At 41.4% G+C, this 26,568-nt stretch overlaps 1 protein-coding gene across 3 annotated transcripts in view; it reads right to left on the bottom strand.

Moving 5' to 3' along the window:
* Positions 1 to 26,568, bottom strand: part of Fras1 (Fraser extracellular matrix complex subunit 1) — a 425,584-nt gene that overhangs the window by 52,459 nt on the left and 346,557 nt on the right. For all 3 annotated transcript variants that reach the window (XM_078021445.1, XM_078021446.1, XM_078021447.1), the window contains 10 exons: positions 25,014 to 25,133; positions 24,550 to 24,729; positions 13,106 to 13,230; positions 12,676 to 12,816; positions 10,789 to 11,016; positions 8,786 to 8,899; positions 6,575 to 6,725; positions 4,818 to 4,977; positions 2,910 to 3,078; positions 627 to 873 (listed from right to left, as the gene is read on the bottom strand). In XM_078021445.1, coding sequence (XP_077877571.1) covers positions 627 to 873; positions 2,910 to 3,078; positions 4,818 to 4,977; positions 6,575 to 6,725; positions 8,786 to 8,899; positions 10,789 to 11,016; positions 12,676 to 12,816; positions 13,106 to 13,230; positions 24,550 to 24,729; positions 25,014 to 25,133 — 1,635 coding nt within the window. The remainder of the gene's footprint in view (positions 1 to 626; positions 874 to 2,909; positions 3,079 to 4,817; positions 4,978 to 6,574; positions 6,726 to 8,785; positions 8,900 to 10,788; positions 11,017 to 12,675; positions 12,817 to 13,105; positions 13,231 to 24,549; positions 24,730 to 25,013; positions 25,134 to 26,568) is intronic.

Raw genomic sequence — 26,568 nt, 5'->3', positions numbered from 1 at the left:
GTATTAGCAAGGTTTTGTGCCATCTACAGTATTTGTTACATTAATACCCAGTCAGCAGATTCAATAATGAAATCTGACATCATCATTTACAGTCATGGGGATTCCATTCCATTTGTGATTTAAAGTCTCAATCACAAAGCCATATATCTTTGTTTTTATTTTTTTGACCTCGAGAATTATCTTTTGCTTCTCACACATAGTTTATTTCTCATCTGAGCTCTACATATGATACTCATATAGGGAAATTTCTTAAGTACATTTTCTGTCTTGTAAGAACTAAGGTTCTTAACTTCCTTCCTTAACCAAGGTTACTAAATATTTTACAGATTGGGTGACTGATTAAGAATCCTGTGTTCATAAATAATTTGCAAGATTAAATATAACCAATCTTCTAGTCTGATTTAAGAATAAATGGAGCTCTAAGTACTTGAATTAAGAAGAGAGGCCTTCTGATAGAACTCAGTAAGGGTGGAATCGTTATTAGTGCTGTCTGGGGATGCAGTGGGTCAATACATGTAAAATACACACACATGAGTTAATATGACACACAAGCACTTGGCACATAAGAGGCACTCAGGGTTTGCTAGCCATTATTGTAGCTCCTCGTCACCTTTGGCACAACAGACCTTTTCTTTCAATAGGTGCAAATAAAAACCCAGCACTTTCGTTGACCCGGTAGGTCTTCTTATCAAACTCCAACGTGGGTTCGTCCTCAGTGTCACTGATGGTGACCTTTGCCTGGGTGAACTCCCCTAAGAGGGCATATGCTGGCAGGCTGAGCTCCACGGCGAAACTCTCAACACCCTCGAACACGTCATCATCATTGATGACGATGGTGCAGGACTTGGTATCTTCTCGCTCATCAAACTGTACCTGCCACAAAGGAAACAACAGGAGCCTAACCTCAGCATCCCTTGCTGTGGTCCCCAGGAGTATCCTGAGCAAAGAGCTCTCAAGTCCAGTGGGTCGAGAACTGACTTGAACAGCAGGATCTCTAACCCCTCTCCTTGCAGCATACCTGGGGCACTCAGCCACCTGGTCCCATTCTTCTCCTGGACCTTTGGGCTGATTAATTGTAGGAGGCCTGAAGGGCAGAGCTGCCTCCTACCTTTTGGTGACTGAAGAAACCCAGTTAATAATTACTCATATCCTGTTTTCTTAACTCTCTTGGGATAGCAATAGCCATCATTTGATTACTTAGTTCTCCTCTTTTTTTGAGGCAAATTTAACAATAAAGACCTCTGACCTTGGAGTATGAGGTTCTATGCTTGGCTTCTGATTCTGTTATTTCCAAGCTGGGTAAAGTTATAAGACTTTATGAACATCAGATTCTTCATCAGCTAAATAACAATAATGATTTTCCCATTTTACATATTTATTGGAGGATCAAGAATAATTTAAAGCACTGAACAAATATATTATCATTACTGTGACCATATTACTCAGATAATTAAATTTGACATTGAATCTCATTGCACTAATAATAGAGGATAATTCATAGAAAGTTATTTAAACGAGCCCAACTAATTTCAACTTTATATTTAACTAAATTCTTTGCCATTAAAATGGGCTAAAACTATAACATGAATAAATTTAGCCTGATATGAAATGGAGAAATTATTTTATATGCATACAATTGTGAACTTATGGGAATTTTTCTGGTTTTACCTTGTTGAAAAAGAAAAAGGGAGAGGAAGAAGGAAAGAAGAAAAGAAAGAAGGGAGGGAGGGAGGAAGGGGAAGGAAAGAGAAGGGAAAGAAAAGGAGGGAAGATAAATCCTTCAAATGAAACCTGACATATGAACTTGCCAAGAACTGAAAAGGCAGGAGCTATACTTTGTGCAAACTACAAGTTTAAAAAATAGTTAAATATTCATAAACATCTAGGGCCATGGATATCTGAAAAACAGAATTTTAGTCAAACAGAGAATTATTAGCATCTATCTACTTGATTAATCAAATTAAGTTTTTTCTAAGCTCCATATTTCAAATCACCCCCAAGAAAATGAAAATGAAACACTCAATAGATCTCTATTTAAGATCTAGAAACCATTCACAGTCCTTTGTCTTTTCTTGGGGGGAAAATAAAAACTATGAGAACATGCTGTCTTAGCCTTTTTCTAAAAGATCCTTTAGCTTATCTGTTCTTTTCTAATTCTTCATTTAATTTGAACATAAGAGGGCTCAGCTCAGTCCAGCTGATTTCCGAGCTCAATTAAAGGTTCCAGTCCACTTTCTCTTACAGAGATTTGTGTTACCATAGAATACTGAAATTACTTTCAAAATACATTGAGTAAGTATTAAATGCCAAGCATAAACGAGGACAAATACAGGGCCCTTTGCCCTAAAGGAATGGACTATTTTCATTTCTCCTCTTCCTCCTCTTCCTCATCATCTTCTTCTTCTTCCTTCTCTCTCTCTCTCTCTCTCTCTCTCTCTCTCTCTCTCGTTCCCAAGGCTTTGCTCATGCTAAGCACACACTGTATCCTGAGTTACATCCCCAGTCTCCTCACAGCTCCTTCTTCTCGCTCATTGTCACCTTGGTGCTAAGGACCACAGGCACATAGATGACTTGCAAATTTCTCTCTCTACCTCAGACTCCTTCCCTCAGTCCCTGCCCTTCTATTCATCCATCTACCTGTTGTTTCTAAGGCAACTCGTACTTAACATGTCCAAGGCAAAGTCACAGCACCACACCTGTGAAATTGGCTCCTCTTCTACGTAAGAGGCATCACTATCCATCTTTCCCTTCTGCCCCACTATCTAATCCACTGCTAAATCCTATCAATTCTTACTAATCTTTCCAATCCATTCACTTCTCTCCAACTATCTAACTGAAGCCCAAGCTCCCATTATCTTGGACCTTGATGGATCAGGTAAATTCAGGGATCAGGTCTGCAGCCCACCTACCTGGCCAGCATACTCCACGTAGTCCTGCTGTCCAGGCTGGGAGCTGACCCTGGAGCTGGAGCTGGCTGTGCCTTGTTCAGTGCGGCACAGGACGATGGCATACTGGTTCAGGTTCCCCGTCCTCTGCACAGTGACGCTGACAGACCCTGCCTTCTCACTGACATTGTAGCTAGCAACACACAAAAAGGCAGTCACTGAAAATCAGCCCCGTTGCTGTGAAGAAACCACTTGTTCAGTGCCTGGCTCATCTGGTTATTGGTGTTAGGCAAAGAGGCAGTTTTGTGCCTTCAAGTAGCCCCATGGGAACTAAGGAACCTTTGTTTACTTGGAACACACCCAGTGCCAAATGGACCAGGACACTAAGGATGTAGACCTTTGCCCATTTTGAAAAAGAGCTGAGTCAGATATTAACAAAATGGACAATACATAGGAGCCATGAACTTCAGACTTCAGGACATGGAAAAATTACACTCTTTCCCTCCTGGGGGAGAGTAATCAGAATAGGCCAGTGGGTTTTTAGGGAAGGTGTGCAGAAGGCTAGTAAAGACTTAGCCAAGGTAGAAACTGACTCAACTAGATCAGGGAAATGTATAAGGAAGCCAGGACAATACTAGAGGTGAGAGCATGAGACCCGAGCCTTAGGTGACAAAGGCATTGAGACAAATGAAGTTTTATGTCAATGAGGAGGAGATGGGATGAATTTAGTATACTGCTAGGGATCTGAATTGCTTTTCCAAGTTGGAGGCTAATGAAGGTCATTTTCCATTAACTCATAAGAGTCTAGGTTTGTAAAGGCCACAGAAGAGTAGGGAGTGAGCTGGCCATTGTTTTAAATCACCCAGGATAGCCACTGGATCTTGGTTTGAGTCTTGCTGCTGTGAGGGTTCTAGGCAAAATGCCTCTGCCATTGTCAACTCCAAGACCCTCTCTATTACTCAGTCCATCAAACCTTAGAGGGTTAGACAAAAAGGGATGAGTCCGACTGAATTTATGTAACTTTGAAGGAGACACAACCAAAAGGGAAATAATAGCAAAACATTATATTTTTAACGTTGATTCTGTTTCGTAATTCTCCAAGTGTGTCTAAGAGTAGAAGAGCCTTTGTCTGGGACCAGGAAAGCAAGTTTATACCTGAGTTCCAATTTGAACATGACTTGTCACGAAATTGACTTCTTAGGGTAGTGAGTTTCTGTATATAAGTTTAAAGAATTATTTGGCCCAGAGAAAATAATAACCCTAGTTATAATTTAACCTATGAAGACAGCTCCATGTGTGTCTTCCACCTTCACTTATCAGTGTCTCTCTGTTTGCCTCTCCAGAGGCAGATGAGGAAAACACCTTCAAGAGCGGACCACGTTACACTGTGACTTTGATAAACAGTTCTGTAGAAATAAAAGGAGCTAGGGGAGAATACAAGTATGAGAACAGAGAGAATACAGACAGAAGGTGAGGATCTTGTTGATGTTGGCCAGGATTATTCTGCAAACTTGATTGTCTTTTTAAAAATTTACTATCAGTTCTACTGGATTGTTTTTAAAAACTTGAAGACAGAAGTGAAAAATACTTGTAAAGGAGGCAGGAAAGCACAATGGTTTGAGCTTAAATCCTAGTTACTTTGTGAGCAAATTACTTAACCTTTTTCTGTTTTTATTGTTTTGCTGCTGTGGGGATAAGAAGAGGTTTAATCTCAAAATTGCAAGTAAATAAGGTGACGTGTGTCAAGTACCTATTACAGTGCCTGGTATGTACAGTATTCAATAAATATTATTATTATCACTGCCATCATCACCATTGTTACTACCACCACTACCATTCTTCACAGGTTACCAGAACTGTGCCCCCGCCCCAAGTCACCCTGATTTCTTCTAATTTCCTCATTTGTTTCTCAACAAGCATAGTAACTTGTACCTGGTGTATTTAAAGCTGATGAGGGACCACTGGATATGGAAGACATTATCATTGACCACATTGGGCTTACTGTCTTTCACCAAAAACTGAAAACTGTCCATCAGCGCGTGGATCTTCTCCTCATGCAACACATAACGAATCAACCCCAAGTTCACATCCTCTGTGAGAAAAAAGACTCAATATGAATGCACTGGGAATTAACATGGAGATACAGAGACAGCCTCATAGATCCCCAAACCAACACATCTAGGTTCTTCTTCTCATGGGTCATGGGCAGACCTTATTTTTCCAAGAACAAAAGATGAAATAGTCTTAATTTAACATAATTTTTCCCTCAGATTTTAAATAAAGTTTAAATAAAAACAAAAGCCTTGTCTTTATGTACAGAAAGTACTCTTATTGCTGTTGGAAAGCAAGAATCTTAGGGTCTTGACTGAAAATACTTCATAAATAACTGTAGAATGTTGAAGGGCAAATTTAAGAGTTGGTAGAGAAGTCTTTGGCTGTGTGTAGCCTCACACTCAGTCCTAATTCCCTCAAGAAGGTTCTTTGGAAGGTACATGATAATGAGAAAAACTGGAAGTGGATTAAAACAACCCACACACAATGCACAAGTAAAAATGTGCTAGGAGAGCTGGGCACAGTGGCTCACGCCTGTAATCCTAGAGGCTTGGGGGCTGAGGCAGGAGGATCTCAAGTTCAAAGTCAGCCTCAGCAAAATCAGAGCAACTCAGTGAGATCTTATCTCTAAATAAAATACAAAATAGGGGGCTGGGGTTGTGGCTCAGTGGTAGAGCACTCGCCTAGTACTGGGTTCGATCCTTAGCACTACATAAAAATAAATAAATAAAATAAAGTCCTTGTGCCCTTCTACAACTAAAGAAAAATATTTTTTAAAAATTCAAAATAAGGCTGGAGATATGGCTCAATGGTCGAGTGTCCCTGAATTCAATCCCTTGGTACCAAAAAATAAATAAATAAATAAATAAAAGAAAAAAAGAAAGTGCTAGGAGAGAATACATGATTGAGGACTAGGAGGTAAAAAGAAATATGGAGCATAATATTTAAGAGACAGTGTGGCAATGACTGTTCCCAATTAGTCTCATCCTCAAAAGAGGACTAGAAGAAAGAAAAATGTAAAACAACCTGCTTTATGAAATCCAAACAGGAAACTGTTTCTGTTGAGCAACCTATACATATGGACTTTAATTTCTCAACTAAAAATTTGATTAAAAAAAAATAACAACAGAAGCTAGTTGCGGTGGTGTGTGCCTCTAGTCCCAGTTATTCAGGAGGCCAAGGAGGGACAAATGCTTGAACACAGAGGTCTGAAACCAGCCTGGGCAACATAGTGAATCACCATCTCAAAACAAAAAATAAAAACAAAACAAACAAAAGCAACCACTATGGTTCTTAGAGCATAAAAAATAAGTCACACAGGACCACAGATCTCTCATAAACTCTGGTGATTGTTTGTTTTTAAAATAAACCAACAGTGACACCATATCCTTTCCAGAAAACCTGGCCAAAACCTAAAGGGAGGACTTGGTAAAGATGACTGACTGTTTGCCATAGTTTAAGAGGGGGAAAAAGGAGCAGTAAAGTTGACAAGGTGGATGCTAGACACTGAAAGATCTACTTGTTTGCAAAAAGGTTTCTTGGGCATTAGTAGCTGCAAGTGGCTATGAGAAAGAACAGGGGGGATACAGGGAGTGGCATTTGAAGATTTCCCATTTCTCAGTTCCCGGGGTCCCCACCCTGGGTGAAGGTGGAAGCAGCCCTGCCCGGCTGCAGCTTGTTCTCCACGTGGCCGTGCTTGGGGCCCGTTGTTATCTCATAGACAAGCTGGGAGTCCTCCGTGTCTGGGTCCATGGTCAGCAGTTCTTTCTTAGTGATCAGGTTGGTTGCCTGGAATAGAAACCCATTAAATTTAATTCCTGAAGTGGGAATTAAAGCAGGAACGAGACCCTCTGACTCAGATTTAATTCAGTTCAACAGTGATTTACTGAGAGCATTTACCACCTGGAAAATTCTGTCAGGACAGAGGATGCTATGAGGATAGAATCTCTCCCAGCCTCTGTCCTCGAGGTATTCACTTTATTGGGAAAGAGAGGCTCAGGAGCAAGGTCAATATGGCAAGAGCTATAATGGAGATTAAAAAAAAGAATGCTATAGACTTTTTGGGAGAGGGAGAGATTAATTCCACTGAAAGTGAGCAGAGAGGGATTTGAGGCAGTGAGATTTGAGTTTGGATTTGAAAAGAAGTTGGATCTTTAAAAGAACCAAGAGAAGATGGCTATTTTAAATCTTATAGGAACCAAATGCATTGTTTGAAATTGAATAGGATAAATGCACCAGACCCTCCCCACGGACCCCCGAAACATTACCCAATATACTGGCTAAACTTTACTCATTTATTCAACAAATATTTAGTGAGAGCAAATATCTGAGGAAAGAAAGAGGGTAACCAACAGTATTAAATATCAGTAAGTTCAGTAAGATAAGGGCAGATAATTGGCTTTTGAATTTAGCAAAATAGAGGTCACTGGTGTAGGGTACAAGTGGATGGTGGAAACCAAACTGGTGAATGAGAGGAACAGAATCATTGTGAATATTGAGGGGGAAGAGTCAGATAGTGCATAAGAGGAATCTGCACTAATGCTGCTCATTTTTAGAAACTGAACCAGTTTAGTAGGAAGCTCCTGAGCAACAGTTACACCCAGGACAACTAATCAGCTCCATGGAGAGGAAAAACCAGCCGCAGCCTCGAGGGAATACCACCCACCCAAGTAAGAAATCAGTTCTGAACTAAGATGAAGAAACGCATATGTGTTTGGGTGCAGATGTGGATTTAGTGTGTAACATGTTACCAGGGGCAGATTGTGGCATATACCTTAAAATGACCAAGTTGAGAGAAAGAAATTTATGAAATAGAATTCCTCTGTTACAAAAAAACACCAACTTCTTTCTCATTTTTGGCAGGTATTAAGTTTTCCAAAGTCCACTCTCCCTCCGCAGTTAAGAAAGTTAGAACTGAGCACCCGCCTGCTAGGCTATGAAACGCACTGGGCCTTGTGGCCAATTTCTTGACACTAGAAAATGAGCACAAGTGACATGTCCAATTTCTGTATCACTTGCAGAATGATACAGAAAAGGATACCTAAAGGATGACGCTTAAAATGAAGTGCCTCGTCCTCGACTTCTCCCTCTTTTTCTTTTCCTCATACTGGAATGTGGATGAATTTGAGAAAAAATGTGGCTATGGAGTCAACAGCGACCCCCCAGTAATGGCAGAATAATAAGATGGAAGGAGTCCACATCTCTGACTGGGCAGACAGAACTCCAGACTGAACTCATATTTCCACCCTATATGTGAAAACAAGCAAAAGCTTCCACCTTGTTGATCTAGTACATTTCAGGGATGTTTTTGTATTAAACTGTACATAACCATTTTTTTTCATATTCTGTCCACCATAATATATTATTTATTTGTATTTACATATTTTACTTATACAGAATAAAGGGGTTCATCATGACATAGTTACCCAGGCACATAACATACTTCAATCATACCCATCCCCCATTACCCTCCATCCCATCCCTTCCCACCTCCTCCTGATCCCCTCCTCCTCTCTAATAGTGTCCCTGTTACTTTCATGTCATCTTTTCTCCCTAGATTCTACATTTGAAGTAAAACCTGTGATACTTGTCTTTCTGAGCAAGACTTATTTTGCTTAACATCATATCCCCAGTTCCATCCATTTTTCTGCAAATAATATGATTTTATTCTTCTTTATAGCTGAATAATACTCCATTCTTAAACCACATTCAATCTCAACCAATCCTGCACCATCTTAGCTCATAAGGAATTCTAATCAAGTTCATGGAGCTTGCCAATCTTAGGAAAATCAGCTCGTTAAGGGAGTAAAAATCATGAGTTGAAATGGAGTAGATGGGACAGGCCTTACCTTGCCATCCATATACTCCAGCCACTGTAGTCCCAGGTTGGTGACTATCCTAGGGGTGCCATCATCCACTGGGAGGATGTCCACTCGGAACTGCTGAGGTGCTGCTGTCATGATCTGCAGGGGCAGAAAGGAAACTCAACATCCACAGATGTTCATGGTGCTAGGGGTGGACGAGGGCCTCCTACACACTAGGCATGCACTCCAGCTCTGGGCTACACCCCAGCCCCTGCGCCATCGCCATGTTTATTTGAAATCAACATTGTCCCAAGATAAAATAATACAGAGTATTTTCCTTCCAATGACCTTCTTAACACTTTCATCCGGCCTGACAAAAATGATCTTTAAAATGTTAATGTTGACATCTCCAGGTGGGATTAATTGTCAGACATGAAAAGAGGATTCCATGGGAAAACATTTTCTTTTTTTCCCTTTTCCTCTTCTAGGTTTTTGTTCTTGTTCTTGTTTACTTGTTTGTTTTGAAGGAAAGTAATTCTCGGGGTAAGGGACAGGGAAAAAAATCAAGAATAAAAGCACTTATGGAAAGAGTAAACAGAAGTTTAGTTTACAGGTGCGTGCGCCTGCGCACGCGTGCACACACACACACACACACACACACACACACACACACACACAGGGCACCTTGCTGTCCCTGAGTGGCCACCTCGAACCTGAACAGCAGGATGCTGGCTTTTCAATTTCCTATAACAATTATTTCCTAAATAATTTTCCTTTTTAAAATGACCCTTGCAAGACCTGCTGTAGTCTTTTCTGTTTATAAGAGGGGCAGCCCTCTTACTGAGACATCTAAAATCTTTATTCTCTTTTGAAAGTCAAACTAACTGGGGAGCAGGGACAGTGGGAGAGAAGAAACACAGTGACAGCTGCCAGGTGGAGCTGCAGTGCAGGGAAATCCCAAGAGCCACCCACTGCACCGGTCAGCTGAGAATGACCTTCTGTTTGTCTGTGAAGGACACAGCAAAATCTTTCAGAAAAACAATGATCATCAGCAAGGGAGAGAAACTCTGCAGGACTGAGTGTAGATCCTCCCACTATCCTAGAGGTCCAGTAGGGAACAAGCAAGTTGCTCATTAAAACCGCTGAGTCAGATATAAAGGATTGGGGAAGAGGGACACCCCCAGCCCAGAAGGGCATTTATGGTACTGCAGGAGACCTGTTAAGGAATGAAGGAATGAGGAAATGGCAGGGAAGGTAGAGAAGGGAATCTTGAAGTTCCTTTTGGAAACCTACGGGTCGGGAAGGATTCATTCTTTCAGGATGGAGAATTTGGCAATTGCATAATTGAAAGAGAAAAAAACCTCTTACTGATTACATAAGCTGGTCCTGAAATGATGGTGACAATGACGATTATGGCCACGGATTATCTAATGGTTCCCGTGTGCCAGGCATGGAACTAAGTGCTTTATGTGCACCAGGAGGGTAGGTATCACTCCCACTTTACAGAGAGGGAAGATGAGACTTAGAAAGGTTTAATGATTTACAGACTCATACAGCTTGTAAATGACAGAGCAGAACTGAAGTCAGTATCTTAAGAGCATGATTAAAAGTCATGCTCTTAACTGCTGTTATTTTTCAGACAGAGAATTTCTGGTTGGATTGAGGGTCTTAGTCCAAAAACAGAGAGAGAATCTAGAACCACAAGATATTATTGAAAAACCAGATGAAAGGAAAACTCAAGGAGTAAAGAGTGGGCAAAAAAGGAGAAATAACAGCATTAACAGCAATTATCATCTTTTATTAAATGTGCACTTTATGAGGATTACCTCCTTTGATCCTCAAACTATTTGAAGCTGGCAATTATTACTGTGCCTGTTTTACAGATGAAAAACCGAGGCTTGGAGAAAGAAGTTAAGTAATTTGCCCAAGGCCAGTATATTTCTGAGCTCACAGTCACAACTGCACGTTATGCCAGATAGAAAAATCCACATGCTGCCCCACCTCAGACTGTGTTTCCAGGTCTCTCCCTCTTTACCTTTACCCCTCACCTCTTTTCCTCCTTCCTCAATGATAAAGAAGGGGTTTTTCCCATCAGAAACAGTAAAGGAGAAGCGGTCTTTCAGGGAGTTGCTGCCATCATGGCTGTAGCTGATCCGGTTCTGGTAGATGTCTTCCATGGTGAACGTGGAGCTGAGGTGGAAATGCTGCCCCCTGGTGGTCCTCTCAATGGTGCCGTGGCGTGGTGGCTGCACAATGGTGAAGGTGACAGAGTCAGCCTGCCCAGGATGGAAGGGAAATTGACAAGAGAAAGCTGATGAGTGATTAGTGGCTAACAGGTGACCAAAGGTAATAGAACCTAAAGACGGTTATCAAATAGGGTTGCATTTTATAATAGATACCAAAAACAAAGTGAAAGAGAGAAACCATCTGTTTTACCCAATTGGTCTTATATTCTGGTGCCTTCAGTTATAAAGCTAAAATATTTAATTTCTTCTCTTCAGGTCATGGGGGGGAAGCCTAAATTTTTAACTGCTACCAGGATGACAGGAAACAGACCTTTTAAACCTTCCAGTTGCATCCCACCTATTTTCCTCGTTTTTCCCAAACTTTTATCTATAGAATCCCATATGCATCATAACAGAAGTGAATCTCTCATCTTTAATTGCTCATTCTAAAGGGACCTATAGAAGGAAAAAGAGATGCCTAAAACCTTGCTCAGGAGTTTTTAGCAACTTAGAGGCTTGACCTGAGCCAACAAGGCCCTCTGTGACCTGGTTCAAACTCCCTCCCTGGCCTTAGTCTTGCCTCCTGCCTGTTCCTGGGTTTCAGCCTCTTGGTCTCTTGTAACCTTTGCTGCAATTCTCAGGATATAAGGGCATTTGACTGCAGCACTTTTGCATTTTGGGCTCGTCTACCTGGAGAGTGAATTTCCCCAGGTAACTGCATAGCTTGCTCTTTCTCTTAATGATATCCCTGCTCAAATATGACCTCCTCGGAGAGGCCTTCCCTGACCACTCTAATAGCACAGCCATTAATCTCTATCTCCTTTACCTCACCTTTTATGTTTTTCTTCAAAACACTTATCATATCTGACAGGATCTATTCTTTTTTTACTATCTTTCCCCTCAACCAAAGGTTGCAAACTCCCGAAGCCTAGAACTTTATCTGTTTTGCTCACAGCTCTGCTGTTACCATCTAGAGCAGATCCTAGAGCCAAGACATAATAGATATTTGATCAAGAATGAATAAATGAATGAATGAGTGCACAGAGAAGGATACACATGATTCTGTATTATAGTCTTACTGTATTATAGTAAGTGTAATGTGTGCTTTCACACAAACTGAATTGTGTCCGAAGGTTATAATTATAAATATATTATAAATTATATTATAATTTATAATTATAAATAAAGGTTATAATTATTAAAATATTATGAATTATAAATATAAACTGGAAGCATCACGAGAACAAGGGCTTAGTCTCCATATGCCCTGTTGGGTGTATGAAGCCTAGTCTTTGAGGATGTTCAGATTGTGATACTCACTGCCATCAGAAAGGTTTGGATCAAGGGGCTGACATGGAGGCAAAGGTGCACAGGTGCAGAAAATCCCTGTTCATTTTAATAGGGAACAATAAAAATACCAGGTAAAATGCCATCCACCTGATTTTCTATGAATCATAATAAAAAGCCAGCATGTTAAGAGGATTGCTACATGTAATCAGGGGAGAGGATGAATGTACTTAGGATTTCAGGAAGGGTTTAAAAATGGTTTGATCCTAAATGTATGAGTTCCCCTTTTCCAGAAGGCATGGCGTCCTCAGGGCCACGTTCCTGAGGTGCTTTCACCTCACCACTGAGCACCACCCTCAGGATGCAACAGCTACAGACCAAAGGTGGCCACCAGATCAGCCTCACTCAGCAAGAGCCTCTTACCTCTGTGTCTGCATCCACCGCCTTGAGCTCAAACTCCGTGATGGTCTTCCTCACGCCCTCTTGCACCCGCATCCCCCTGTTCTGTACCACAGGCAGCGAATCATCCACAGGGTGAATAGTGATATGGAAAGTCTGAGACACCTGGGATGGCAGAAAAGTACAGGTGGGATACCTGTCTCCAGCACTACCCCATAAGAAGGCAGGTGCTCCCTGAGTTCCCTTTCACACCATTCCTGGCATGCCTGACCAGCCAGGATCCCACAAGTGAGTACTCTTGGAAAGAGGCCAGGGGGCTGTCCGAGGGTGCCTCTATTTGTTGGCTGAGAGCAGAGGAAATGGATGCCCTCATATTACTAGTCTCTGCCGACTCCATTCAAAGACAGCAAGGAATCAATACCCACTCAAGGATGGAATCCAGAGCCTGGCTTACCTCATTGGTTCCATCAGACAGCACAAAGCTGAAGGCATCAGAATGCTTCTCCGTCTCACTAGAATGGACATATTGAACGTTTCGTGAAGTCAGGTCAGCCTGAGTAAAGGAACTAATCTGGATACCTGGTGAAAGGAAAAGAGAGAAACAGAAAGAATGTCAAAATGCTTCTAAGGCTAAGGAAAGGTCAGGCTCTCACAGGGAGAGAATGAGAGAAGTCCTTTGTATTTTTCCCTTAGCATTTATGTTCTGCCCTTGAAGACCTTGCATGAAGTGGTTTGTGATTTTTTTTTTCCCCCTACGGCAGCATATGTTCTGTGGGAGACATGTTAACTTTATTATCGCAGCTTCTGTGTGCCAAGCCAACAGCAGGTGTGCCGTAAATGTTACTCTCCTTTCTCCTGGGGTTTAAGTACGCAGGTAAAGTCTGTGAAAGGCAGAGCCATTGCCTTATTTTCCAAACGCCTCTCTCTTCAGTTTTACAGTCCCCTATGACCTCACAGTCCTTTCTGGAAATCTGACCTAATTTTTAATATTGTGCGAGGGGTTAGCTTTTGAACACTGCAGCTATAAGGCTTGGCTACACTTTGCCTTGCTTCTGTGATTGGTGAGCCATTCCTGGTCTCCATAATTTCACTAGATATCTTTCAAGGTCCCTTTCAACTCCAAGGACTATGATCCTAGCTTCTCATCGACAATTTTAGTCAGTCAGGCAGTAACAAAACTTTCTGCATGACTCTGGGCCTTGAATAATCATTCTATATCAAAGTGAAAATAGTCTAGAAAAAATAGTATCCTTTACTAACATGATATAGAAAACATCATGCAATTTTTTTTGGTGGCATCATTTAAAAAAAAAAAAACTAAAACAATTTGAAATAATGAAAAGGTATTCCACTAACATATACCATCTGTTTTTGAACACCTAACAACATTTAGTAAATGAGCACAGAATCCTTGCTTCCATCTTGGGGGACACGACACACACTCTGTACCAGTTCTGATAGAAACAAAACATGTATTTTTTAGTCCCTTAGCATAATTTCTCTCTTTCTGATCCTGGGTATTGGAAAATTAATCCATTTAATCAAGTCTTTAGTTTAGCCCTGAAATTCATTTGCTGCTCCCTGAGATTTATTATTTTTCATTATTAAGCCTGGCAAAACTGGTCTGGCTTTTCTATGAAAAAACAGAGACTCTATTTGACTCTTATAAAGTTAAGTGTGACAAGCAGTATCTCTGCTTCACCTTAAAAAAAAAAAAAAACTCAAACCACACAGCTTACATTTGCATCTCTCTTTATCATCTGAAATTTGTCACCCAATACAATAGCCTTCTGAATATTGGGGCATTAATTTTCTGATGAGGCATTTTATATTTCTGTGCTTGCTATATCAGTTCTTGACAGGCAAGAAATGCAGCCCACTGTCTTATAGCTTTGTTTTGTGACTCTGGACAGAAATCCATACCATTTTTTAAAAATTTAATAACTTCAGAGTGACTGCACTGAGAAATTTAAATATCTTCCCTCTGCTGTGAAACCATCCTCACAGTTCATGAGAAAATATTTATCTGGATTCTCACAATCAACTGGTCACCTATTCACTGTTCCCTTTATGAGAGTCCAAGACCAATTACAACGCTAAGTTTTTGCTTTTCTCTTGAGAAGAAAGCTCTGCGATCAATTCTTTTATATTTATTTATTTTAAAGACATTTTTTTATTAAAGTAAAATTGACTGCAGTAAATTACACACATTTAGAGTGCACAATTTCATAAGCTTTGGCATTTCTGTGAAACCACTACCTCAATCAAAAGAGTGAATGTATCCATTGCTCCCCAAGTTTCCAAGTGACACTTTGTAATCCTTCCACCCTTCCATTCTCCATCCCCAGTCCCATCCAAAAGCACTCAATGAATTGTTTCTGTCATGATAGATTCATTTGCATTTTCTCAACATTTTAATAGATAGAATCATATAGTATGTACTATTTTGGATCTGCTTTCTCTCTCTTAGCATTATTATTTTGAGATCCAACAGGTATTAATAGTTTATACTCTTTGCTATTGTTGAGTAGTATTCCACTGTGAGGATGTATCATAATTTGTTTATTCATTCACCTGTTGATGGGTATTTGGTTTTTTTATTTTTTCTAGTTTGGGGATATTGTATATAAAGCTGCTATGGTTATTTGTGTACAGTCTATGTATGGACCCAAGGTTTTGCTCTTGGGTAAATCTCTAGAAATGGACTGGCTGGAATATATGCTTCATTTAATTTATTTAACTTAATTAAGTACATGCTTAATTTTTTAGGAAATTGGTAAGTTGTTCTTCCACAGTGGTAGAGCCATTTTACATTTTCGCTAGTAGTTTGTGAGAGCCCTAGGCTTGGTCTTAGTGAGAATTTCCCAGTTCAAAGGCATTTTAGTGGGATTTTCCCAATTTAGTCAAGCACCCACCACAGACGGAACACTATTTCACACTTGCTTATATCTGTTGAATTTTATCTGTTAACAACTCTGGGAGGCTGAGTTAGGCATATTACTCCCATTTTTATAGATTATAACAGTAAATATAATTAAAGAGTTATGTGCCCTACTCAAGGCCACATGGCTAATAAGAGGGTTGAAACACAGGCAGTCTAATGCCAAAGTCTATGTCTGCTGAGAGTGCTCTAAGAGCCATCCAGACAGGAGCTTCTTGGCTTTACCCTTTTTCTTTAGCTCTCTTTCAATATAGAAGTAATACATGCCTATTAAAGAAAACTTGAAAAACACAGAAAAGTAGGAAAGAAATACACCTATCACTGAAACATCACCATTATATATATGAATCATTCCTTCTAAAATACTTTATTGACTTCAGCCTCTTTCTTGTCTGAAATACTGATATGGACTGAGTTTAAAATTATTTAAATGATAACCATATTTACATGCCAGAGGGAAACAAGCTGATGTCGCACGCAGGCTTCAAGGGGGCAAGGATTCTTCTTGCTTCTCCACTGATGTTCTCCTATAGCGGTGCCTGCCACATGTCAGGTGCTCAAACCATCTCTGGTGAATATATTTAGTACCTCTGCTATACTCTGTCTCTAGGAGGTTCTACTGAGCACAGATTTTCAATCCCTATACACTTTTATTTTTTAAATTTTAGCCTTTGCTAATTGGGTATTGGAAGATGTCAGCTACTCACTTGCCAGCAAGCTGGTGTTTTGAATAACGTATTTCCCTCCTGGCTGTCACAGCAAGTAGTTGTTTGAAATACTTGAAGGCTTTTAATCCCATTGAAGGTGTTTTCGGTCACCAACCTGCTGGCTAAACTATATATCTGGCAGTATTACTGAGACCCACATTAACCCTGTCAGTTTTTCCAATTCCCCTGGAAGGCCTACATGTTAGAGAAGGCTCAGTCCAGGTCAGGGAAGTGGTGCGGGAATAAAGCATCTCCAGAGAAATTGCCTTCTTAACACGATGTCACGTGATGCCCCAGTCGCCTGCGTTCAGCACAGCCACGGGTGACTCTGCATTTGCTGCCTGTGTCGTGTCTTTGTTCATGTTGTGGGAGACCCTCTTCTTTCCTGCTTCAGATTTTCTCTGAAGCCTCTTGTTATGGGTTGAATTGCAATTGCACCTTCTTCTTATCCCAAATTCATATGCTGAAGTCCCAACCCCCAGTGCCTCAGAATGTGGGGTCATTGTAGATTTCATCAGATAAAATCAAGTCATGAGGGTGGTCCCTGATTCAATATGGATGTCACTATTAGAATGGGAAATATGGATACAGATCCTTATGGGGAGCGTACCACGTGAGCATGAAGATGTCCACCTACGTGACAAGGAGAGATACCTGGAACACACACTTCCTTCATAGCCCTCACCACCAACCAACCCCACCTATACCTTGATCTCCAACTTTTGGCCTCCAAAACTGTGAGAAAATAACTTTTGTGGTTTAAGCTGTGCAGTTTAGCACATTTTTAAAAAACAGCATCCCTAGCTACCCATGCACCTCTCCTCTCAGGGAAAGCCCAAACTAACAACAGGTGCATCCTATTTTGGTTGGTGTCACAACACCTAAAGAAGGTGGAAAAAGAGCACACCTTTGGTAAAGCATCACCTCTGAGAAGTCTTTCCTGACAACTCCCACCCTCTCCAAGGGGGGAGATTTCCATGGTCCTCTGTCATGTTGTTGTCACAGCTACTGAGACACATTTGCACATATTTGTTTACATGTCTCTTACTTCCAAAACATAGTTTGCTTTTTTTTTATTTTAGTAGCTACTCAATGAATGCTTGTTGAAGGGAGGAAGAGAGGGAATAAACTGTATTAATCAGCTTTTTGTCACTATGACTAAAATACTAGACATAAACAACATAAAGGAAGAAAGACTTGTTTTGGCTCAGGGTTTCAGAGTTTCAGCACATGGCCAGCACCAGCTATATTGCTTAGGTCCTAAAGTGAGGCAGTACATAATGGTGGAAGGGCATGGTGGAGGAAAGCTGCTCTGCTCATGGCAGCCAGGAAACAGAGAAACTGGGGACAGGGCAAGGGTGGAAGGAGAGGCTGAGGATAAGAAATGTCCTTTTAGGGCATGTTCCCGATGACCTACTTCCTCCAACCATGTCTCACCACCTAGTTTCCATCACTTCCCAGTAGTCCATTCAGCTATCGATGGGTTAATCCATTGACGAGGTCAGAGTCTTTACGATCCAAGCACTTTCCAAAAGCTCCACCTCTGACCATTGCTGCATTGGGGACTAAGCTTTTAACACATGAGGCTTTGGGGGGACTCTTCAGATCCAAACCATGAAAAAAGCCTCTTCTAATATGATAGAGTATCGTGCATATAATTACATCTCAGCCTGGAATCAGAATCTCCTGGGGATGTGCTGTGGTTTGCATATAGTGTGAGTGTGTCCTCCAAATGTTTTGTGTGATGGAAACTTGGTCCCAATGTGGTGGTATTAACAAGTGGTGGAAACTTTGAGAGGTGGGACCAACTGGGAGGTCACTAGGTCATTGGGGTTACTATCTGGGTGAATGAGAGGGTACTGTATGAGAGAGTTCCTGTAAAAATAGCAAGACAGGCCAAACCATTCTGGTTTCCTGTCTCACCATATAATCTCTCCTGCTCACACAAGCTGTTAACATTTTGCTGTCCACCATGTTGTCATAGCTATGAGAAACCTCACCAGAAGCTGAGCAGATGGGGATGTCTGATCTTGGGCTTTGAGTTTTCAAAACTGTGAGTTAAATAAACCCCTTTTCTTTATAAAATAAAAGATAATTCTCTCAAATATTTTGTCACATCAGCAGAACACGGATTAATCAAAGGTGTTTAAAAAAGACATTCATGTACAACCCTCAGGAACTTTTATTTATGGGTCTGGGTGGAGCCTGAGTATCATTATTTTTAAACACATCCTCTGTGACTCTAATGTTCAGAAAAGGCAGAGAGCCACTAATATAAGAGAAAAGTTGAAAGAACAATCTTTGGTTTGGTTTCTTTTGCTTTGGTTTCTCTCTCTCTTTCTTTTCTGCTCTACATGAGTCACACAGCTAAAGCAAGGCATATAACACAGAGCCTTATTTTATCATATTTTATTCTTTGACATCTCTAAAACTATAACAGTATAGCCACCTCGGAGATAGCAGATAAAATGGTAGATGATAACAAGACCATGTATTGGAGCTTATTTGATCTGTGCAGTGATATCTGAAGCCACGTAAATTCTACCGTATTTTTAATGAGGGAAACTGAGTGGACATACTAATGAAAGAACTATTTATATCTAGTGAATAAAAATAATGCTTCACACCCCTAGTTAGCAATTTCACCATATATGAGGATATCAAGCACAGACCAACCTCCTCAAAAACATAAAACTAGCAAGAGGTGAGGAAGTGGAATGATCTAACCCTGCATGCACAATAGAAGAAGCTAAATCAACTGCAGCTCATACATCCCAGGAGGCAACCTGAAAAGCAGGACGGTCTGAATCACTGGGGTGGACCAGCCAAGCCTATGACACTGCCTTGAGACCCCCACTTTGACCTCTCTCTAACTATGCATTCACCGATTAGAGCATTCTCTGTGGCCATGTGGCCTCTCGTGATGCTATCATTCCATTCTGACATCTAGTTTAGGTGATATTATGGTTTCTGGGCAAAATGCCCACTTCTCTGAGGACTTTCAGAAGGGAATTTAAAAAGCCAGGAGTCACATTAATGAATTGAGGTAGGGAAAGGGAAGAGATGCACGTTTGAAAGGTAATTCACTTTTTTTAGGAGCTTAATTCACCTCCTTCAAGAAGTAAAGATTTGGCAGCAAGTACAAGGCAGAAAGTGAAAACATTATGGGACGCTCCCTCACACGCTCACTGTTAGAGAAAAACTTCCCCTATGAGGTTTCACGACAGCCAGAGGATCCAAGGACTTCGGGCTTGAGGGCTCCTCCTTGGGTGCTCACTTTTATGGGAAAGTCTTCTGGTGATAGAAAACAAGTGACAAAAGGACTTTCCATTCATTGGGGGTAGAATCACTCATTTGAGTGATTTTAAGATTGAAGAGGAAGACTGTATCCTAAGGTGAACATATAACTCTCAGACTGGAGAAAAAATACACAGGTCTTCATTCAAAGTTCCCAGAAGGGCGGGAAATTTCATCTCTGAAACCTGATTCAGGTGTGAAACAGGCTGAGGAAGCTCAGCCTCATGAACAGCACTTTTCTTCTGTCAGCGTCTCAAGGAGAATCATGAAGACCTGTCTTTATGTGGTTTAGGAGTCAAACTGTCTTCCCTGCTAAGATGCCCTCATCTGAGGCTCAGATTTGGCTACCAGTGCCATGACAGAGGACAGGTTTCCGGGAGAGGAAACCATCTGGGACTACCTGACTTATTGATGCACTAAGGAGCCACCTGGCTACCCAGCAGCAGGCGATTTTTTTCCTTGATGCTTAAGTGCCTTTAGGACAGATCATATAGGACTTTTCTTGGTCTGGCCAAGAAACCATTATGTCACTTCAGCCTTGGAAAAGGGTTTGTTGAACGGGCAAGGGAATGCCAGCAGGAGGTAGTCCTCTTTGAAGTATTTCAGAGAGCAACTATTTCACTTTTCCTGAAGCACTTGGGGTGGGGCTGAAATCAGTGAGGTATTGAGAGCTGTGGGGTCAACGTTTAATGCAACTGTGCTAATATCAACATTCTCTAGTGGGGATGAAATTGAAATTAAGACAAGGATTCAGATTTTGGATTATATGTCTCAGTCTACTGTTTTTCACTAATATCCCTATTAGCCATCTAGACAGAACAGTTATTTGGTTCAGGATGTAACCTATTCATTGCAGGACATTTAGCATCCCGTCTCTGTCCTCTAAATGCTCCGTCAGCCACTGCTACCCCCACCGCCTCACCCATCTAAGTCACATCTATGATGCATGACAACTTGTATCACAGAGGTGATGACCACATGAACTATCCCTTGAGGACCAGGGCTGTGCTGGAGATTGCTATATTCCAATAGTTTTTCTCTTCTTCCTAAAACATATGGCTTCTGACTTCAAGGTAAGCAATTGGCTGCCCAGTTAGAGGCTACATTTGTCAGCTACCTCTCAGCTTTGCACAGCTGTAGTCACACAAAAGTGATGTGTGTTCTTCCAGCAATGCTCCTAAAAGAAGAATGGATATGAGCTCTCCGGGCCTTTTCTCCTTTCCTGTTGGCAGAGGGTGATAACTACAGTGGTCTCCTTGAGTCAGAGATGGAAGCCTGGCGTTGAGGATCACTAAGCCACCACGGTGGGCCTCTGGTTTATTCTCTGAGAAAAAAATACATTTCCTGGCTAAGCCACTGCATTTTGAGGTCTCTTGCTTCCATCAGTTTAGCTTCTATCTTAGTTAATTCTAATCCTTATTCTAATTTCCTAAGAAAAACAAAGTCTTTGGGTTGAGGGGAGAAGGGAAACCCTGTTGTGAGGGTGCCACTCCTCAACCTTGAAGGACAGCAAGAGTGGGGACTTGACTGCCAGGTTAGCCTCTCAGGGGTAGTAGGTCCAGACTGTCTTCACCACAGTTCAGATGCACACAGGGCTCCCTGCAGAAGCTCAGGGAAGAAAAGAGGAATTCTGTACCTTTTCTTGTTTAAGGTGGATGATCAATTACAATCGGCTTGACAGCATGAGGATAAGTCCATTTCAGAGTGAGGCATCAAGATGGAGTCTGCTTACACTGGTGCCTAATGTTGTTCCAGCAGGCATATGACTCCCAAATGGCTCAGCACCTGCTCTAAGGACATTGCCCTAGAGGCTGCTCTGATCATCTTAGAAAGAACAGGCCCCTCCCAACCTCAACTCCTGCTAGACCCATCCTTACCTAATAAGACACATGCTTTAAGCTCTAGCCTTCAGAGAGGCTGACAAGTAATCCACATGTACTTCCTCTAAAGGAAGATCTTTGACATTTAAAAGGATCATTTTCATGGAAACATTCTCACCTGGGGGAAAGAGGGAAGGATCAATGTGGGATTAGGATGAGGGAGGGGCAGGGATGCCCTGCCCTATTGGCAATGGGGAGGGGCCCCAGGAGTAAAGAGGAGGGGGCTGGATCCTTGTACCTGCTTAGAGTTACCAGAAAGAGGCAGATTAAGAAAACCTGGTCAGGACAGGAAAAGACATGGATTAGGAAGTTAAGCCTGTTGGGAAAGAGCAGGTGAAGGACTGTTCCAGGTAAATGGGACATCCTCCCATTCTTGGAGGGTACTGTCCTAGGAGGAGGGAGCAGCAGAACTGGCTTGATCTTGATAACCAGATTTTAAAGTCCAGTGAAGTCTGAGAGCTGTGAAAAAGAAAAGGGGAATTTGGAGTCCCACAGCTCCCAGTCCTCTTCACCAGCCTGGGGTCAGAGGAGAGTAAGGGCTGCAGCTTACCAGCAGGTGGGCAACGGGCAATGCCTTGCAAAGCCTTGAGGTTTTTAAAGTGCTGTGCAGTCTGCATGCAGTTGCTTAGCACAACAGCCAAGAGTCTGCCCTTTCATCTTTGGAGAGATACAATCAGCAACCTGACAGAATTCTGGCAGAAGCAATTAACTCATGAATTAGTTATCAAATATCTCATGCAGCCAAGGTCTTGAGGGTGCTGATCTGCATACTTTCCCAGGAACTTGGGGACAAAAAGGAAGGCCACCTGCTTTAATTTGCATTAGGAACTTTAGCCAATATGTCCATTCCCTTCCATGCCCTCCTACCCTATACATACGACACCTCCTCCTCCACCATCACCCTGGACCCACAGAAGTCTCTACCCTCACCTCCTCTGCCAGATCACCCTCTACCTTTGGCAGCTCATTCCTCACCAACCCCTGCTGCCACCATACTGATCTTCTTACTATCTCTGCCTGGATGATTTTTATTCCAGATATTTACACTTGCTGATTCCCCCAGACTGGTATGCTCTTTTATATTCCTCAGAGTGCCTGGCTCTCTCTCTTCAGATCTCCACTCAAGTGTCCTCTGATTATGAGGGAGGACTCACCTCATCCCCTTCTTCCTGTGCACACTGGGAACACCCTTGTCCCTAACACTCATCCACACCTGTTATACAATATATTTGTTTGCTTGTTTGTTTACTGTCTGAGTCTCCGCACTGAAATGAGTACTATAAGGGCAAGTACTTGGCCTATTTTGATATTTTCCTGGTTGAATGAAGAATCTGTTAACTCAAAAGCCAAAGAAAAATAATGAAAATCTCAATCTCTAGCAAGTTGTCATGGTTTCTATATTCTAACAAATAAAGACAATTCTATCTTCAGATTGTTTACTCAGCAAGTATCTCTTGTCCCTCACATTTATTCAGCTGCCAAGCCATACAGGGTCTCCCCTGAAACTCTTTCCTTCCTTCTTCCCTCCTTCAATCAGTGAATGCCTACTGACTGCTCGCTTCCTAGGTCCCAGGTTGTTTCTCTTTGCTCTTCTCACTACTGCCCCTCCAGGTGAAGCCTCACGACTTTCTCCCTGGTCCAGTATAGAAACTTCCTAACACTCTCACTGCCTCTTTGCCCTCTCCTCAGTTCATCCTGCTGGATGCTGCCTGATGAACTTCACTCCCTTCCCTGCTCAAAATTCTACAGTAGCTCACTATTTCCTATTGCCTCAAGGAGAGACTACTTCTCCCAATTCTGATGGCCTGCCATAAAATCTCAATCTAACCATGAGCCCCGTCTACTATTTCAGAATATATGCTTCAGCCAAACTGGCCCACTCTTTCTTTTTTGAATTCGCTCGCAACACTGAAAACAACACAAATCCTCTCTGCCCAAACTCTATCTTCTAGTGCATTCTTAAATGCCACCCCAGTGCACTTTCTTACCCAACGTAGACACTCTCATTTGTGAACTTCTATGACTCTATGTTTATACCTTTCTCTAAACATCTGTAGCCTTCCCTGAGTTGTACTTATCTGCCGAAGTTCCTTATCTTACTCAATAGAGAACTCTGGAGAGCAAGGATTGTAGCTCATTCATCTTACTTTCCCGAGTCACAGCTAAACTAGAATCTTGCTTAGTACACATGCTCCGTCACTATTTGTTGAACTGAATTTATTTTTTTAAATTTTTTTTTAATTTTTAATTTTATTTATTTTTTGGTGCTGGAGATTATCTAGGTCTTGAGCCCTCTAAACGTGCACTCTACCACTCCAGCCTCTGAACTGAATTTTTTTTAAAAAATTTAAATTTTTTTTAAAAATTTAAATTTATTTATTTTTTTTAGATGTAGATGGCACAACACAATATCTCTATTTTTATGTGGTGCTGAGGATCAAACCCGCGCCCGCCGGTGCTAGGCGAGCGCTCTATCACTGAGCCACAATCCCAGCCCCAATTTTTTTTCAATTTTTAATTTTTTTAGTTGTAGATGGGCACAATATCTTTGTTTCATTATTTATTTATTTTTATGTGGTGCTGAGGATCGAACCCAGTGCTTCATGCATGCGAGGCAGGCACTCAACCACTGAGGTACAACCCCAGGCCTCTGAATTGAAATTTGACGCACAGAGTGTTGCACCATGCCAGGTGCTCAGGGGAATGTAGATGAATAGCATTCGGTGTTTACTTCATAGGAATTGAATAATTATGGAGATAAGATTGCCAACATAAAATTGAATTTTTGTGTGTGTGGTGCCAAGGATCAAACCCAGTTCCTCATGTAATAAGCATGTGTTCATACCCCTGACCCCAAATTAAAATTTTTTATTCACTTTCACCAAGTATTTATCGAGTACCTACTGTATGTTACATATAATAAAATACAGTATGGAATGTCAAATTAGTGAGGCAGAAACCAAGAACAAACTGAGGAAGATTCTAGGTGTACACGTGCACCTGATTTAGCTATCTCCAACACTTCTTAAAAATCTAACTTTTGGTTGGATGAAGCAAGAGATGTTAGACATACCCGGGGATGCTGCATGTTCCAAGTGGCCCAGCTGCGGCTGCCTGGTGATTCTGTAGATCAATTCTGCAGGCTCACTGTCCTGGTCAGTGGCTGAGAGCTGGAGAGTGGTGATTTTCTTCACTGAGTTTTCATCCAAGACTAGCCCTTTATTGTTTGTGACCACTGGTGGGGATTTGTCCTCTGAAAGTAACAGAGATAAAGATTCAAAGTGAGATCTTTTCAGCCCCCTTTCTTCAGTTCTAGGCCTGCTAGCCAGGGTTAGGATCAAAGAGATCCTCAAGCCAGTCCCTCAGGGACCTCACCAGGGGGCCAAAGCTAAGCAACCATACAGGTGGTATGATTTTCAACTTTTATGCTGGCTAAGTGAAGGGAAGAATTCAAGATTCAAGGTGACCACAGTGTAAACTACGTAACTTCAGAACTGCTGAAGTATTTTTGCACTAGAAAACATTACACCTCCTTACCTAAAATACTGATGGAAAATGACTGGTCGGTCAATTTGTTGCCTTCTCCATCAACCACATCAAATTTAAAAGCAAAGCTCCCACCAGGTTCTCCTGTTCCATGACTGAATTCTATCTGCCCTATAAAGAGGAAAAAAAAAATCAAGATTTGTTATTAATGTTTTCTGCCCTTATTTCTGGAGCAAGAAGGGACCTCAATTGGTATTCACACCAATGAGTCACTTTGATATTACCTTTGACATTTGGTATTCACACCAATGAATCACTTTGATACCACCTTTGACATTTTAATCTCAAGTTTTCATTTCCTCCATTTGCCCCCCCACCATGGATTTGCTCACACCCAAAGACAACCTCATAACAAATTCACTTCAAGTGACATTTCTTATGGCTGAAGCTTGGCTTCTTAAAATGACATTTCTATGGTTAAGGCCTAGCCTCTAAGGAGGTCTCACGACAGAACTGCCCAGTGTGCAAAATGTGCACCAATCACACCCACATCACTTGGAGTGGCCCTGCTATTTATCCCAATCCCAAGGCAAAAGGATGCTGCAGCCCCTTTTTCAGTGTTCTTCACTCTTCACTGAACCATACATGCAGTGATGTGGACTCTAACCAGCAGAAAATAGAGAAGCACACAAATAAACTCCACACAGAGCTCAAAAGGATCCAAAGGGAGAACGATAAGACATTGCATTTTTGTTAACCCACAGCATCATTTATATGTACTCATTAATGTAACTAAACCTCTGGGAAGAGGTGTCCTATCTCATTTTTTACCAGGAGACACAGAAACATGGGATAATAAGTGAATTCCTATTCTTTGTCTCTTCCTCCCCCTTCACTGAAGCTCAGACAGATCTGATGAGAATTCAGGTACTATCAATTTCAGGTATTTTTGCCTGGGTGAGACCCTTGTTTCTGCTCTTCAGGGGCACATTTCTACCTCTAAAAGGAACTGCACATCATCACATGACTTTGGACAACTCCCCCCCCCCAAGACTAACTTTTTTCCCTTTTACATCCCCTGAAAGCACTGTACAGTAACTACGTAGCATTTAACATTTATGCCTTCACATTACATCAGCATTTCCTGAAGGAGGGATGAGCCGTGTAATTTCCTCCAGGCAGCTCCGATTTATGCCCTTCTATTTTGCTTAGTTCATTAACTTGTGCTCTTTGGGGAGCTGAAAAGAGATATAAATTGCTCACCTAAGGAAGGCATAATTTTCACCTTAATCCATCCCAACTCACTTCTTTTTTCTTTTCCTCTCTCACACACACTTTTTAGCATCATAACAAGTCAAAATGACTTTTTTCTCCTCCATAATTGCCTTCAGTTTAATTAATGTTATGTCAAAGCATGCACATTTTTTTGCCAAGAAAGATAACTCTTCTTCTTCCTCCCTCTCTCTCTCTCTCTCTCTCTCTCTCTCTCTTTTTTTCTTTTGACAACAACAACAAAAAATGGAGACCAAGAGAAAAAAAAGAAGCTGTAACTCAGCTTTTATTCAAAACAAAGCAGTCATGGTTTACTGCCTCAGGCTACCAGGCT

This window comes from Ictidomys tridecemlineatus, chromosome 9 (genome assembly GCF_052094955.1).
Source record: "Ictidomys tridecemlineatus isolate mIctTri1 chromosome 9, mIctTri1.hap1, whole genome shotgun sequence".
NCBI lineage: Eukaryota > Metazoa > Chordata > Mammalia > Rodentia > Sciuridae > Ictidomys > Ictidomys tridecemlineatus.
Note: the sequence above shows the minus strand (reverse complement) of the source record. Positions and strands in the feature narration are given on the sequence as shown.